General features: G+C 41.6%; 1 protein-coding gene across 1 annotated transcript in view; it reads right to left on the reverse strand.

Moving 5' to 3' along the window:
• The window catches only part of trdn (triadin), a 47,740-nt gene extending 30,421 nt beyond the window's left edge, over nucleotides 1–17,319 (reverse strand). Inside the window, exons 1-8 of the mRNA XM_029749622.1 lie at nucleotides 16,863–17,319; nucleotides 14,926–15,135; nucleotides 12,522–12,560; nucleotides 7,759–7,815; nucleotides 6,443–6,574; nucleotides 3,561–3,587; nucleotides 2,329–2,400; nucleotides 1,957–1,983 (exon numbers count right to left, since the gene is read on the reverse strand). Of these exons, the coding sequence (XP_029605482.1) occupies nucleotides 1,957–1,983; nucleotides 2,329–2,400; nucleotides 3,561–3,587; nucleotides 6,443–6,574; nucleotides 7,759–7,815; nucleotides 12,522–12,560; nucleotides 14,926–15,135; nucleotides 16,863–16,881 (583 nt within the window). The 5' untranslated portion in view covers nucleotides 16,882–17,319. The remainder of the gene's footprint in view (nucleotides 1–1,956; nucleotides 1,984–2,328; nucleotides 2,401–3,560; nucleotides 3,588–6,442; nucleotides 6,575–7,758; nucleotides 7,816–12,521; nucleotides 12,561–14,925; nucleotides 15,136–16,862) is intronic.
• Between the last annotated feature and the right edge of the window lie 606 nt (nucleotides 17,320–17,925).

Below are 17,925 nucleotides of genomic sequence, written 5' to 3' on the forward strand. Positions count from 1 at the left end.
TTTAGAAATGGTCAATTCACAAAGAGTAATTCTGTCAGTGAAGAGTTGTTATTTTCTGTGGTAGTGAGGGAGAATACTCTCATGGTTATGAACCTGATGTTGGGTATGAAAAGCAATCCAAAACGTTTAAAACCCCAGACCAAAAACCCCCCAGAACAGAACAAAACCAAACAATACAAAGTCCTGTCAAGAATTAAAGCAGCAAACAGCAGTAGAAAACAAATAACAAAGCCTCCTCCCAAGACCGTTTTAGTAAAGAGCTGAGGGTTGGGGCTGGAGAAATCTCATCATTCTCAAATTCATAGACAGAGCTATGTGTGCAAGGACTGACCATCCATGGCGGGGGTTCTACTAAACTATATGGAATTGTTTTAAGAAGGTCATGCCAAGGATAATTTTGATATTTCACTTCGAATTTTAAGACCCCTTGAAGTATCAAAAATAAATATTATGGCTTACTGCTTTTAGCCCATACAAACGCACTGAATAACCGATTCACTACATGGAACAACAGATAGCCCCCAAAAACTATCAAAAGGAAGTTTGTTCTGAAGTGTCTGTCCTATATCTGAGAGGTATAAGAAAGATCAGATATATTTTTGGCATGTATTTAACCCCTTATTTATGCACTAAACAGATATCTCTAGCTTTAGCTGTTGGATTGTTATGGGGATTTTTTTTAATGCTAATTAGATTTACGCAGGGGCATGGACATCAACCTTTGGGGGGTTTAACCATGTTTTGAGGCAATATAGTGTTTGTTTACATTTATAGTGTTTTCTTTACATGTTCTTTGTTTACAAACATTGGCGGAAAAACAAGCTTATATTTTAGGTTCTGACGGGGTACAACAGTAAAAACAGCAACAAGGTGTGAACGTTCCTTTGCAAGAATCAGGTGTCGTCCCCTGATCAAGCCGGGAACTCCTCAAAAATCTCCTGGGGACCATGACAGAACGTTCTCAGAGAATCCTATTAATGTCCTTGAGGACATCCCCGGAACAAACTGTGTACCAGAAAAAAAACATCCAGGGGACCATGACAGAACGATCTAAGAGCGTCATATAAACGTCCATGGGGACATCCCCGGAACTAACCAGGTAGTAGACAAAAACATCCAGGGGACCATGACAAAATGTTCTAAGAGCGTCATATAAACGTCCATGGGGACATCCCCGGAACTAACCAGGTAGTAGACAAAAACATCCAGGGGACCATGACAAAATGTTCTAAGAACGTCCTATAAACATCATTGGGGACTTCCTCGGAACAAATCGGGAACTAGACAAAACCTCCACAGGACCATGACACAACGTCGCGAAGACGTTAGGCGGCCATTTCATAATGTCCTAGGGACGTCCTAAAGACTCATTATTGTTTGCAGGGCAGTACGCACATTGAAACACGTGTTTACAAGATGCAGTATTGGTGAATTCATGCTCACACAAATTAGTTGTGTTCTTAATTAATACTATTTGTACCATAGTACTACCAAATAATAAAATATATTGAGAGAAACTGTAGTGGTCTATTTAACAACTGCAATCGACTACGACAGTTGAAATGTGTATTCACGGAATTTTATTGTACTACTACAAAATCAACATCTAGAAGACATGTAATGACCATATATTACAGTGGTCATGAATTTAGGCAACTGGACAAGCTGTCTAGAATAGCTTCTGGGAGTATAATTACGGTGTCTGGGAAGAAATAGAGCCAGCAGTTACACACAGGTACAGGCTAGTAATATCACATTACATAGCAATTATTGACAGGACAGCACCCATTTTCCAAAAGTTGCTCCGGCGACAGCGCAAATAACCACTTACATCATGCAGCAAAATGCCTCACTCCCATCAAAAAGATGTATCAATCATCATCACATGCCTGATGTTATTTCCTGACAAATTTGTTTACAATATGAGCATCATATAAAGAACAGGAGGGCACAGACCTTGTTTTCTGGACGGTAGGAATGCAGCTATGAGGTCGGAAGGAAGGGGATTCCAACAGCAAGAGGTTAGAACACAAAAAATGTTAAAACACAATCCACGTTCCTTCACAAGTACACAACGTGTGACTATGGATACAAAGTTAAAGTACTGTAAGTAGCCAAGTTAATACGATGGTATGTGGAGGAAAAGTAAGCATTTTAGCAAAGCCACAAAACATCAAAATCATTTGTTAGCACTGCGCAATAGCATGATTAGAGTGATAACCATTGAGTGTGCTTACCGGTTTATGTATTTGTTACGTTGTTATTCTAGTTGATCTACATTAGATCTAATGAAGTTTACATATAGTAAACATCTACATGTATGTTTACCTATAAACATGGAAAGCATGGCCATGGTACCTTCAGCCTCAACTTGTTCCTCTTCAACAAACCATCGTATATCTTTTGGGACGGTTTTACAGTTAAGTACCAAGATGAACATCCATAAAATATCACACTCCACAAAATCTACCCCATTAACCTCAGCCTGAATCACCTTTTCAAGTCCTAAAACTTGGAACAGCTAACCTACATTAATCAATGTTGAAATGTTTAAATTTGATTAGGTCATAAAAAACAAAAACACGCATAATTTCATTAGTCAATCTTTTATTTTGCTTGTGTGTTTTGTCAATGATGTGAGGGCTTCTAAAGAGTGTGAGGGGAATGGCAGAGTGTAGATAAGCGGTGGGAAAAAAGCAATGGAATGGTTTCAAAATACCATAGAGCAGGATAGAAGGGCAGAATCCTTAGGCATTAGACAGCAGTATGTTAAGAGAGATTTAGGCCTACATTCTGTTAGGGTCTCTGGCACAGCCAAGCATGTACAGCATATCTTACCCTACAAATGTAGGATCTTAATACGAGCCAGCTTGCTACAGCAGGATCCTGCAGCAACCGGAAATGTGAATTATTATGTGGATTATAATTCATGGACATTTTTGTAGGGATCGAAAATCAAGTCTGAAATTTCAAAGTGGAAATTTCAAACTTCAGAAGCCTTTTTAAACCACAAATACACTACAAGTTTTAAAATGTCCTGCATTGCAGGAAAGTTCTCCTGCAACTGGGCGATCGAATTAAGATCCTACATCTGTACAGCAGATTACAAATGGTGTAGGTCTTGTAGGTCTGACTCCATGCAGTGACCCTGCATTTCAGCTACAGGTTACGGAGTTGACTAATCGCGCGGCACGTCTAAGCTCTTGCTGAAAGAAACAAGGCTTTCACTTCTAAAGCGTCATTAGTGGCCCGGATTAGTGAATTTTGTTATCTCAGGTCATGCGGACGCCTGCTAAACTCTAAAGCCAAGCCCCTCGTCCTCGCAATAACCTGTGGCTTTGTGTCAGTCCTTTAATTAAGGAAACAGGATGTAGAGTAGCAGGCAGAAGATTTAGCGTTTATATTGACTGACAATAGCACTATAGCCAGGAAGTGTTTCTCGACAAAGAGGTGTTTTCCTTTCCCTAACAGCTGTGGCGTACAGAGCATGAAGGAGACAGCTTCTATAATACATTGATGAATAAGTAAACGGCAAAATTAATAGATGCATGAATACAAACCTTTTTTCTTAACCGGATGTAGCTCACCTAAATAGCAGATGGGCGAAAAAGATGTCAGCTTAACAAAGGAACCAACCAAATAGATCTTGTGAAACATTGATGAAGGTAGAATCAATTATGAATGTGGATCAGAGTGGAAGAAAGGTTTTTCTTCCGCTGCAGGCAGCTTATTCTCAACTCTTAAAAATCACTAAGGAGCTAAAGAGTACAAGTCAACTCAATGAAAGGCGGCACTGTAGGCTACACAACAACAGCAACAACAGCTAGCAGGCTACATTTGTTTACTATGCCTCTCAGAGCAAAGGTGGATTTAGTGAAACGATAGGACTAGTCAGCCATTCTTCAAAGGAGATTTTAAAATACACCAACCTCGTTTGTGCTAAACCGGCACTAGCTGTGAATAGCAGATATTCACGTTATGATAAAAAAAAAAAATTCTCTCAGAAGTTAAGTGAGAGGAAAATGTTCATTCTCCAGGGTGTGTTTGATGTTTTGGGGATGTGTTTGAGATATAGCTCCTTTCAAAGCACATTAGCCCGAGGGATAAAGTTTCCAGGTTGTGTAAATAAATTAAAGCAACAAATAATATTTGAAAGCTTATCCTGAGGCCAGGGAAGAAATGTATTTAATAATTTCTTATTTAGTGCTATGATTCTCTATTAGGAAGTTGGCATTGCTTTGGTGTCATAACCTGGAAACTATACTGTGCCCTGAGAGTGGTTAGAGTGGCTAGGCTACAGTGAGACAGCGTGCCTGTTTTAGAGTAGCTACTCTAAAGTGAGACCGAAATAGTCTCTGCTCTTTGAGTCGTAACTCACAGACAGCTGTCAAACCGCCAGGCAGGTCAGCATCTTTCTGCATTAGTCCACTGAGCTATGCATAGCCATTGTGGGACGACCATTCCCTCTTGCTTTCTCTCTTTCTCTATTATCTCCCTTTGTCTTGCACCTCCACCCCTCCACAGACTCCCTCTCTCCATCATTTAACAGGGAGCAGAGGTCACAGTTATGTGTGTGTGTGCGTGTGCGTGTGTGCGTGTGTGTGTGTGTGTTTGCGTGTGTGCGTGCGTGTATGTGAGTGCAATATGACTGAGGCAAGGAGGGATGCAGAGTCTGTCTGACAGACACCTTTGGATGATAAGCTACTGTCATACTGAATGTATACAATACAGTATGTTCATTTGTATTGTTAATGAACTCAAATGTGCATTATATGCCTGTTTCCTAATACATGTTTTTACCCAATACCTACTGTACCTTTTACATTTTAATGCACTCTATTGGCCTAGGCAGAAGGTCACTGCTCTAAGGCCAGAGGTACTGTTGATCCCCAGATGGCATAATACTATCATCTGAAATACCATCCTTATGGAAGTGACCTAATAACAGTGTGTGTGCATCCTGGTAATGAATGGCATATGGTATGATTTATAAAAACAACAATAATGCAGCAGCTGCCTGTATAAAGTTAGTCCATCTGTGTAGGTTTTAATTGATTCACTCGAGCTCTAATTTCATGTGTGTGTTCATATTAAAACTACATTGGTTTCTTCATTGGGACTGAAATCAGTGCCTAAATTCTGCGTTCCCTTTACTGCACAACAAATGTAAGTTACATTTATTTGCCTACGTTAATATTCTGTACTGTGATTCAGTTATGGCTGCTGTGGGCCTACCGTATGTGTGGTGCTGCTGCTAAATTGACTTAATACATTTGCTTTGCCAAATCACACTGATGTGCGTTTATTCCTCTGCCACAAATCATTACTGTTTAGCAGGAAGTTTGTCCCTGAACTGTAGTACAGTAGTTGTCCTCCGCACTGTGGTATGCTTAGAGCTCCTCTTATAAAAGTAAATCGCTAGGTTGTCATTGTAATTGAATACCTGATGTCAAGTTGCCTTCCTGTTTCAATAAGGCTGGTAAAAATGCATTTAATACCCAGCTGAATCTTAGGCTTAACTAAGGAATTGAGATTAGCATCTTGGCTATATCAGATATCCTTCAGCTAACATAGTGTAAACTGTATGAGCTGATGCTGTTGTGGAAGACACTACATGGACTGCTGAGTATAATGTCGATAATGATGGTTTGGAGCAAGCTTGGAGATGAGATGTGCACATTAAAGTGAGCGTGGCGAGCACAGTGGGTGGTGAAAAGACACAAGCACTGGATTGATGAGAGAGAGAGGTGATTTCTGCTTTCTTTGGATGACTTTATTTTCTTTCTTTTTTTTTAGAACAGTCACACACAAATGTGGTACAGGAGTTAAAGGTATCACGCTGCAGGTCGAGAGCCTTGTTCTTCCGCTTCAAAATCCTTCTGCGTGAAAGGCTGGAAAACAGTGTCCCGTTCTTTAGTTTGGAGTTCGGATTTGGGAATGAGTGTCACCTCCTACGTTTCTGTCATTAGCTTGTACAGGGTGGACGTGGTGCTGTATTTAATGTTACAATACATCATCTACTATGAGATATGATAAACAGTTTCGGGTTGATATGTGCGGTATACACAGTCGCGTGTTGAGTGTTTATTAAACCACAAGCTAGCCTTGGAAAGAAGCTTGGCTGTGGTTCACAGGTTCTCAATCTGCCAGACTTATCCAGCATCACACCCTAAGCCATATAGACTTAAGGGCTAAATTGTTACAGCGGAGCCATTAACTGAATATGTGAACCTATAGAGGTGAAATGGTGGAAGTGAAATGGTATAAATCAAACAGCTTGACGCCGAATGTGGCATGACCTGCCATGTGACTCGTCAAGTCACAGTGGGTCAGCCCTTTCTTTCTTTTTGAAATACCATGGTGGTTTGTTTATTATGTTACTGTTGCTGCTGTTGTTTGATCTATTATTAGGGTAGCTCAAGAGACAACTTGTGAAATATACCTTCAATTTCCTCCTCCTCGGGTGCTACCAGGCTGGAGACAAAGGCCAGAAGCAGTTTGCCCCAGTCAGTGGACTCCTCCACCGCCACGTTCACCACTTTCATGGGGTCCGAGCTGATATGCTGAATGCTTCCTGAGAGTGTGGTGAACAGGCTGTGTGAGCCGAGGTTTAATAGCATAATATATCCAGCATGCATTTACATACACCCTTTCTCTACACACACACTTAAACCTGGACCAAAAGACTTAAGGAATACCTAATTAATTACCGCCGCATTATATTATACACGACAAAAACAGTAATTTGACAATATGCTGTCCTTAATCTTTCAAATGCAATCACACTGTACACCGTTCAAATGTTCTGCACTTAGAGAACAATACGAGAACAGGCAAATCACAGCAACGGAATTTATACCCAGAAACAAATTCAGCAATAGAGACTATAGATATGAAGATGAATGTGTACATGACTATTAACTATAGCTTGGAACTAATAAACTATAACCAGTGTGATGTAGTATAACATATCCTCTGTCCATCCATGGTCCAATGGGTAACTTCACATGTCTGCTGGAGTATACGGTGTAGACCACCACCTGTTGCGCCACTCTTTACAGCTTTCTGCTGTGCAGTGCAGGCAAACCGCGTGAGACAGACGTTTCCATTTCGTCAGAGGCAGAGACATACAGAAGGCAAAAGGCATCCATGGCAGGTAAACATGCAACACACTACAGGACATGTCAGACACAGCTGCCAGCGTAGTGTACCCCAGCACTGTGTTAGTGACAACTCTCAGCAGAATATGACTGACTGGTCTTTAGAGAGATTGCTCTTTAGACTCTTTAGTGCTCTTTAGTGCTCAATTATCAAAGTAGCATTACTGATATTCAGAAGAGAGTGATTCTTAGTTATTTAATCCATAGTAGTGTTGAATCAGACCGAGTGGGTTAAGGAAACACGGTTGATATAGCCACATTCAACAAAGGAACATTTTGGTTCCTGGAAATGAAAATATTCATGTGGGAATTAATTGTCTATGCAATTCTGAAGAAATAGATGTTTCCGCTAAAGACAAAATCTAAAGGCTTATTTCAAATGTATCCAAAGGTATTTATCATAACATGAGTTAATGGACTGATTACTTGCTATATTAGTCGCTTATAATCAATTGTATTATCTTTAATTTTATTCAATTAATTTGTTTTATCTTCTCCTTTAAAGTTAGTTGCTACAGTATGTCAATCCAAACTCACTAAGGGCCTCAGAGGCCTCTAATCAGCACGACAAAGTTAAAAGCGTAGTATAATGGCTTGCCTCTAGACCTTCCTGCATCCTTAATTACTTTCCTGACAGCGGGAGGTGGGGAGACCCCTGTTAGGAGGAGAGGTACATAAGCAGTGGCACAGGGACAGGGACAGTGAACAGTCTCCATCACATGCACATGATCAATGCGGGGAGAACAGACTCCAGAGTGATGCATTCTGGGAGGAAGAACCGGACAGTCTTACCACAAGAAACAATGGCACAGAGACACAATTACTCACGATTCACAAACACCGTATGGCGACAGAAGAATTCAACGTCATCACAGAGACGTTCATCACAATGGAAACAAAGATCGGCATGGCCGTAGTGTAGAGAACACATCAACATACAAACAGTAAACACCCATAGTGCAATAGGAGTGAGAAACAGGACAGAACAGCAACATGCTGTGCTCTAACTATAGCAAACACAGTATGTCTTTCACTCTTTATTGAATCTGCTATAACAACAAGTTCTTCCTCTGTGCTTGGCATGTTTTCATTTGAAATGTATTCTCATTGACTTGATTAATTTGTTCCAATAAATAATGTGCAATAACATAATGCTGTGATTTGAAGCAGTACATCAAAATTCATGGCATTGAGTAACAATGTGAAATTGACTCCAACTAGGAATACTAATGAAATACTGATTAATTCAGTGGCATTTGTTTGATTGGCACTTCAACCTACGTCATAAAGCAGAACAAATATATCCCTCAATGCTTGTGCATTTGAACCCTTCACATTGTCCTCTATCTACACTGATTCCTGGCATGGAGACTGCAACTAAATCCACAGAATTAAATTACATATTAACCTGAAAGAAGTGGTAAAGAAGGCAAGGGAGTTGGGAGTGGAAAGGGAATCAACCCTCCAAACTAAGTCCCTCATTATGGAAAGGCTCTGTGGATTGTTCCAAAACACTTTGGAGGGTTTAGTTTAGAGAAGCCAGTGAAGTGTGGGTGGCAGTATAACTAGCACCATGTCACCTGGCAACACATTCATTCCTGTATTCAGGAGGTCTCTGACACTACGTCCGTCAGGCTCCAGTTTGCAGGTGTCCCTCTTTAGCAGGAAGTTGAAGGAGCTAATGAAGCACTGTTTTCCCTCTCTCTCGCTCCCTCTCCTCCCTCTCTCTCTCATTCTCCTCCCTTTCGCTCTCCCTATCCTCCCCTGCCTCTCCCTCCCCCTCTCCCTCCACCCCCTCTCTCTAACGGGAAGCAATGGAGGCATGGCAATAGAATTGATTCAACTCCAATTGGACGCCTCCCAGGCTATGCAGTGCACATCAAGGGGAATTCCATTTCCTCACAGCCAGCACTCTGCCCATTGTTCCAAAATGTTGGTTTAGTATTTAATTTTCACAGTGTCGCCCTTTATTGAAATGTCATGGTGGGAAAAATTGCATCTTATTAAAAGTGCAATTTTAATACCCATTTGCTGTCCAACTAAATGGTTGTGTAATGGGCAGGTTCGTAATTTCACATTTTCCAATTTCTCAGGGCAGACAGCCTTTTGCTTCACACATCTATTAGTTTGTGACCTTGTTGAAGTCATTTAGCATTTTCCCTGTTACTGTACCTCTTTACGTGTTTAAAAAGTAAAGTATTTAATGAGGGTGGGGATGAAAAGGGGATGGAATAAGACATCTGCTGTCACTAACCACCGTCTACAAAAATACAAAACATTTAATAATACAAATTCCAAAACTCCATGTTGTATATGCACTTGGGTCCAGTACTATAAATATTTGAAATGATGAGTGACAGGTACTCTAGCTATTCCCGTAAATTCCACTGTCTCTGGCAGTCTCCTTTCTGACAGTGAGGGGTTCAAATGAACAGAGAGGACCAGTCTAAGAAAGGGCGTCCAGCTACACAGCCATCCCTCATAGAGAGAGACAGAGTGATACTGCTCAGTATCCTACAGGGGACCTGGCGCTATATATAGCTACCCGATTCTTAAAAGCAAGAACATGAGACTTTCTTTCGGTATTACTGTGTGGTCTTAGAAACCAATTTACCAACCCTTTCGATTGGAACAGATTGATACCTGATAGATAATTTACTTATTTTTAAGATACATGTTGGTTACATACATTTACTGTGGTGCAGATTACACATTGTCCTCAAAGATTGTGGCTTCAAAGGCCATTTCCTTATATATGTCACGTCCTGACCATAGTAAGATGTTATTTTCTATGGTAGAGTAGGTCAGGGCGTGACAGGGGGTGTTTTGTGTATTTCTATGTTTTCTATTTCTATGTTCTTAGGTTCTAGTTTTTGTATTTCTATGTTGGTTTGTTTGGGATTATCTCCAATTAGAGGCAGCTGGTCCTCCTTGTCTCTAATTGGAGATCATACTTAAGTAGGGGTGTTTCTACCTGGGTTTTGTGGGTGATTATTTTTGAGTAGTGTTTGTTTCTCCTCTGCGTCACGGTTTGTTGTTTTGTTTATTCAGTTTATTGATGTATTGCATAATTTCACAGATTAAATAAAATGTGGAACGACACACACGCTGCACTTTGGTCTTCTCCTTTTGACAACCGTGACAATATAAGATTTATATCATATGGGTATTTACATTATACTGTACGTGTTTGTTCTTTTTTGGAAATCTAGTAATTTATTAATATGTACTTAGCTCCTGTTTTTCCTTTCAAGGGTTTATCCATGGTGCCATGGTTTTGTGTGGTGATTATCACCCTCCCATTCCACATGTGTTGTCCTGGTGCCATACAGTATCCCCTGGTATATTCTTAGCTAACCATAACCCCCCTTTTCCTAATCTAATTTAGGGATCCGTGACCCCAGTCCTTTTGCTATCAATGAATACGTCTACTGTTTAATACATTGGTCAAGGGTATAGTTTAGCTACAGTCTGACTTCTACACCTAATAAAGACTCTTGTATTGTTATGACTCGGCTGAGAGGATTTGATAGAAACGGCCACAGCGTCAAATTCCTTCCCATGATTCCATGTGGAATGGTTCAGGAGGTCAGGAGGTCATTCCTCCGTAGATGACCTTCGGTATTGGCCACATTCAATGCTCAGTAGTATGCATTGTAGAGGAAATCTATATCTCTCCTTGCAGGCTTATCTGCAACATAGAATATTCAATTATAAATATTAAAGCACATCAGATTTGTGTATCCTTCTCAAAAGCAGAACTCAATCAAAGAGAAAGGCATTCTCCATGGCCAGCAGGAGTTATTACTCAATACCACACAGTTAATAACACCAACACAAGCTGATATGCTCTCAATGTGTCATTATTGATGTTAGCATCAAGGCATTGTGTATAAATTGAGACGGGAAAGGCAACGAAAGTTAACATAGGCCGGATGCATGGGAGCGATTGGCACACAAGTAATTGGGATCATGTTGCCAGGAAATATGGCTAAATAACACTGTCAAATAAATCAGACTAAAAAGCTAATGTCTGACCACTTGACAGTAAGATAATAGTGATTTCAGGCAGTACTTGACTTGGGCAGAAGCTCACCTGAACTGAGTACTGGCACCTCAAATATTCTTCTGCTTGAGTTCTTGCACCTCTTATCGAATATTATCTCAAAAATATTGAGGAATTCCTGCAACTAAATATAAACGGTACCAGCACCCAAAATGAGTACCGGCACCTATTTCAGTCCAAGTCAAGCACTGATTTCAGGTGAATGTAATGGTTATTTTTCCTATAATCGTGGTGGCCTATTTTGCTCAATTATGTAAGGGCACAAAAAAACATGCAACACTGAAATTGATGCGCCATTCTTTACAGCTTTCTATTGAATAGCACTTCCAATTTTGGACTTGGGCATTCCAAAACAGCTTAACTTGGCACAAAACATTCTAGTACGTACTGTGATAGAGCCTCAATACATTCTAAAGCTTTCTGGTTATGTAATAATTGGTCAAATTAAATTGGCTGCCGCAGGAAATGCTACAGCCAACTTAAAATAGTACAGTTAGCTACAGCACATTCATCACAAATGAGCACTTCATACACTAAACACATTTCACTGGACATCAAGTAATGCCTGAAAACATACATGGGCGCACGCACACACACACACACACACACACACACACACACACACACACACACACACACACACACACACACACACACACACATTAATACATTTCTTGTAATGAATGTTACTTTAATGTTACACACTACGGCATTACACACTACGGCGTTATTATAGTATGTTTTGTTAAACTACAAACAAACAAAAAGGTAAATAGTAGCTAGTTAAATGACACATCAAGTGACTACTAAATAGGCTGTATACCTTTCCAATCACAAAGCAGCAATAAGTCAGTTCAGTGAATTATTTATCATAGAAGCTATGGCCCTAAACTATTCCCATAGGGGGATTATGGTTGACTTTATGAACGTATGTACAATTATGGTTGGCATCAGAGTTACCATCAGAATGGACACACTGTATCTCTGTATTACCGTGAGATTTATTAGGCAAAATAGTCCACTTCAACTGCGATAATCTACTAGTGTGAAAAAGGTGTACAGACTCACTTAGTACCAGACGTAACCTGTCCAGCCTTGAATGAACCAGAATCAACACTTGATGGACCATGTGTCCATGAATCCATTATTGCGTAGCATCAAGGCACCACAACACTGACTGGAGTGTGTGACAATTGCTCCCTGTCAGCAATTAAAGCATGCAGGTTGTTAGTAGCAGAGCGGAAGCGAACACACAGATGGGTATGAGCACTACACTGCAGGCAGAGAGTCTTTACCAGGTGGCAAACAGGGGTCGTCACAGTATAATGTATGATCTTTTTATTGGATGGGAACAGGATGGCACATGGGGATGGACAGGGTGAAAAGAGGAGGAAACTAGATTAGAAATGAGAGAGTGAACGCCGCTACGGAACTCTAGTGAATAACTACAGGGAGTGAGGTGCATGTGATTTCCGTGACTTTGGGTTGGTAGACTAGACTCCACGCCCCCAAAGTACGTCAGCCTTCAACGACTATCGTGACTTGTGAGTTAATCGGATCTACAGTACGTGACAATGGTGGCCACTTTTGAAGTTTGCTTCAAAAATGTACGTGCAAGGTCTTAAATGGAAGACCTTTTACATGAAATGAAATGCGAATGGCATATGACATGAAAATGGAGAAAGAATCCATGTACACCAATGACAATTTCTCTCACGTACTGATCCACATCGGCAAACAGCAAACTCTCAAACACTGAAAATTGTCATTGTACAACTTTATTTTTAAACCACAAAATCACACTGAAAACAACTTTAAAGAACACAATACATTACACATTCCCTCTACAGAGAGTTTCACCATTACGTCTGCAACAGTTGTAATGAACTATATCAATCATAATTCTGTGATACAATAACATCCCTACTGACTGAAGCAATGTATCTCAAAACTAATCTACCAGTAAATCTATTTGGCTATTTGACTCAAAGCTGTTTGACTGGGAGAGAGGCATGGCTAATTCTGCCAAACCCTCTCAGCAACTGCTGCAGATAGGGCCCAGGCCCAGTAAACTGCAATGCTATGCCCTATCTATCTTTGTCACTGTCAGTACTATTAGTAACCAGACAATGAGCTCCTGGCTACCCTGAGAGCCCACACGCCGTTGGATAAAGTAGTGCCAGCCTGGAAACAACAAGCTACTGGGCCTTATCGCTTTCACTGAGCTCGCTGCATTCTCTTATCGCCTGTTTTAGCCATTATCTATGAACTTGTTTCACCCAAGCTAAAGGTTAAGGCTAAATTATTAATCAAACCTTAGAAGAGGTGCTATTTACACTACATGACAAAAGTATGTGGACACCTGCTCATCGAACATCTCATTTTAGAATCATGGGTATTATTAGGGAGTTGCCCCCCCCACCCCTTTGCTGTTATAACAGCCTCCACTCTTCTTGGAACATTGCTGCAGGGACTTGCTTCCATTCAGCCATAAGCATTAGTGAGGTTGGGAACTGATGTTGGGTGATTAGGCCTGGCTCGCAGTCGGCGTTCTAATTCATTCCAAAGGTTTTCAATGGGGTTGAGGTCAGGGCTCTGTGCAGGCCAGTCAAGTTTTCCCACACCAATCTCAAAAAACCATTTCTGTATGGACCTCGCTTTGTGTACTCGGGCATTGTCATGCTGAAACAGGAAAGGGCCTTCCTCAAACTGTTGCCACAAAGTTGGAAGCACAGAATCGTCTGGAATGTCATTGTATGCTGTAGCGATTTATCTTCACTCGAACTAGCACGAACCATGAAAAATAGCCCCAGACCATAATTCCTACTCCGCCAAACTTTACAGTTGACACTATGCATTTGGGCAGGTAGAGTTCTCCTGGCATCCGCCAAACCCAGATTCGTCTGTCAGATGGTGAAGCGTGATTCATCACTCCAGAGAACCTGTTTCCACTGCTCCAGAGTCCAATGGCGGTGAGCTTTACATCACTCCAGCTAACGCTTGGCATTGCGCATGGTGATCTTAGGCTTGTGTGCGGCTGCTCGGCCATGGTAGTGAGTGTTGCAACCGAGGACAGACAATTTCTATCACTCTGTGGTCCCGTTCTGTGAGCTGGTGTGGCCTACCATTTCGTGGCTGAGCCATAGTTGCTCCTATACCTTTCCACTTCACAATAACAGCACTTACAGTTGACCGGGTCAGCTCTAGCAGGGCAGAAATTTGACGAACTGACTTGTTGGAAAGGTGGCATCCTATGATGGTGCCACGTTGAAAGTCACTGTGCTCTTCAGTAAAGGCCATTCTACTGCCAATGCTTGTCTATGGAGATTGCATGGCTATGTGCTCGATTTTATACACCTGTCAGCAACAGGTTTGGCTGAAATAGCCGAATCCACTAATTTAAGGGGTATCCACATACTTTTGTATAAATAGTATAAAATTGGATCAAATCTATATCCACATCATTAAAAACCAGAGTCTAAACGACCAAGATTACTCAACGCATGATGCATCACATAAACTACTGCCCCTTTTCATCCTAATGAGCCCAAACAAGGAAAAAGGAAGCCTAGCTCTAACCTACCGAGGCCTATGAAGTATCAGGTAGAAAGCAAAAACGAAACCCAAACACAGATAAGTAACATCCCAATGCATGGTGGTAGGAACAGTATAGGAGGAAAGGAAAGGTTCAGGACTTACCTGTGAGGCCCTTGTAGTCCATCAGGTCAAACATGACGATGGCCACACAAGACCAGGTGACGACCAGGGCTACGACCAGGATCCAGGCCATAGGGGAACTGAAGGTGGTGTACAGGTCGTCAGTTGCGGTCCTCTTGGTCACCCTGGCTTGGGGGTGTCCTGCCTCTCCATTTTTGCTCTCAATGACCATGGTTGTGGTGAAGGATTGCGCTGGAAGAAAGGACAAAAGATAGGTTGTTGGCCTGATGCTGAACCAACCATAAAGGCCCAGTGAAGGGTTAGTTCATGAATAGACTGCACTGAGACAAGTTTTGACAGGGGAATAGCTATACACTGAAGGTACTACACTGTATGGTACACAGTGTCAAAGGAATCCATATAATTTTTTGTGTGGAATGTGTTGTCTCTGTGATCTTTTGACTTAGCCATCAAAGAGCTCTCTCTCTAAATGAATATAAATCTCTGTAGCGTGGCAATTTGATTTGATGTTAAATGGAGAGAGATGGGCTGGCCATGCTTCCTTACAAACACAGCAAATGACCTTTATGTGCGGAATTCATTTTACAAGGCTGCTCATCGATTTACCAGAATGTGGCAGACTAGGTCAGAATAAGCCATTGATTCTTGTGAAGGTGCAATAGTTAGAATGCAGTGTTCAGTCTCTAAAACGTTATCTGCTGCTTTTATACTGTGAAATCAGGTCGGTGCAAATCAGACAGAAGCTGTTGCTGGTGGCATGGGTCTCTGGTGTGTTTTCTTAGACGGCCCATGACAGAGATAGTATCTGACGGAAATGCTCCTCCAGCCCCCATGATTTTTGTGTGTTGCATGTTTATGAATGTATGTATGTCGTCAGTGTGAAAGAGAGAGAAAAAGAAAGATAGAAAGAGAATAAGTGCATGTGTGTATTCGCCCAGCATGGCTCAGGCCACCTGTTGGATGTCTTCACCATGGCCTGCACCCTGTTGTCAGCAATGGGGGATTATGGGTCCCCATGTCCCCTCAATCTGTTGACTCAAGAGGCTCTGCAGACAAACACCATATGCCCTGCTTCTTCTCACTTTGATTCAACAAAATACAATACATACTGTCATACTGCGACTAGTACAGTGTGTGTGTGTGTGTGAGCGTGTGCGTGTGTGTGTGTGTGTGTGTTTATGTATGTGCATTTGAGTGTGTTTGTCAGGGTTACAGTAATGGCATTTACAGAGTTGTATTATTCTGGAATCCAGGAGTAGTGGAGTGGGGATAGTGATGGAATGCATCACGCAGATATGCTGTGCTGTAAAAAATAAAATGTACGCTTCAACACATCTACTTTACCTCTCTCCTGATCTGTTGCTGCCTGAAGTTGACGTCAATGTCATGGGAACCCTAAGTAGTTCTCCATGACAACTAATCTCAGGACAGTAATTGAGAGCCAGTAATACAGTCTGATAGAGTCAGCCAACAAAACACTGATATGATCTTATCCTCTCCTGGGTGCCCTCAAAATATACTCTGATTCACTTCTGGGTCTATTTGAATTACTGTTGAATAGAGGTTTTACACCCAGGCTCATGTTGGTTTCAAATCAAGCCTTTCTTATTGGAACTGGCGTGTAAGACTGAGGGAAAACAATGTACATCAGACAGAATCGTTAAGTTTGATTCCCAAAAGTAAGATAACGTCAAGTTTTCTCAGTTGTAACAGCGATGATGGATGTGGATTGTGCACGTGAAGTGCAAGATACTTAAAGCCGTGCTGACGTCACAAGTGTTTCAAGGCTGCATAGCAAATAGTCAATTATGCAGTCATGATATCCACTATTTTTCAGAAGCTTCTAAATTGTCTGCAGAACTATGTCACGTTTTTAAACATTTAAAATGACAAATGAAATGACCTATAATAAGGAAGTAAAATGTAATGACATACTTAGACTTGTGTAGATACTGTACCTTCGACTCCCTCAGTCATGGCAGTTTGAAAATGTAATTTCAGCAACAGAGTTGTGTTGAAGAAAATACATGCAGCTCCTCAGGGCTAATCCTGTTTGAGTCCTGATCGTCAAGGAGAGGATGGGACCATGCAAAGAGACCCTAAATATATTACACCTGGTGTCAGGACTGGATGTTTAATCCCCCCTAAAGAATCACAATTTAAAATATATCAAAGTGTCATAGTCTCAGGGTCTCTGAAGAGGTTCAGTTAATGTCCAGGAAGAGAGCAAAAAGTCGAGGGAAAAGGTTCCAGGGCCGGCCAGTGGAGAGTTCGGGATCCAGCCTAAAAGTTTCCCCTGCCCATGATTGGTTTAGATCAGGAAGCATAGGACGGGACAGGGGCTTCAAGGTAACCTTAACCCAGGCTATTCTGCTCTGCCTGCCCGGGTTATTCTTAGAGCTAGCCGCACCAGCTGCATTCTGCTTTGCCTTTTTAGGCTGGGGGCGTGACCCCCTCCAACAGACCTGTGCTGTCATCGAGTAGGGTAGCAGAGGGGGCATCAGCACTGCTCTCCTGCACTGCCGTATCCATCTGCTGGCCTGGGACTGGGACTGACAGAGACGTCACATCACTGACAGTGGAGGAAAATGGCCACAGGCAGGAGCTGTTCATCTGGCCTACAGACCTCTATTAGCCTGGCCTTGGTGCCAGACTGATAGCAGCCAAAGTGGGTGCAGCCAAAGTGCCATGTTTACCTTGTGTTTACTTTTGTGAACATGGAATACAAGATAATGCTTCCCAGCATTACCTGTCAAGAGCTGTGCCCATATTCTTATCTGAGTGCCAGCCAGTCTGGTCAGTCAGTGCCCACTCACTAGGTACCTAGTCAACATACTTAGGCATGGTTATTCCAATTATTCCTGGATTATCTTTACAGCCGTAAAGCCAAAGCATATCTGATGTGATTGCTGGAATATAACCACCTACATTGTATGAATCTCAGATTCATGAACCTCTCAAAACATGAATCAAAATCACCACAGAAATCCATGAAAATTGATGCTGCTGTTTGATTTTGTC

Source organism: Salmo trutta, chromosome 1, assembly GCF_901001165.1.
Source record: "Salmo trutta chromosome 1, fSalTru1.1, whole genome shotgun sequence".
Lineage (NCBI taxonomy): Eukaryota > Metazoa > Chordata > Actinopteri > Salmoniformes > Salmonidae > Salmo > Salmo trutta.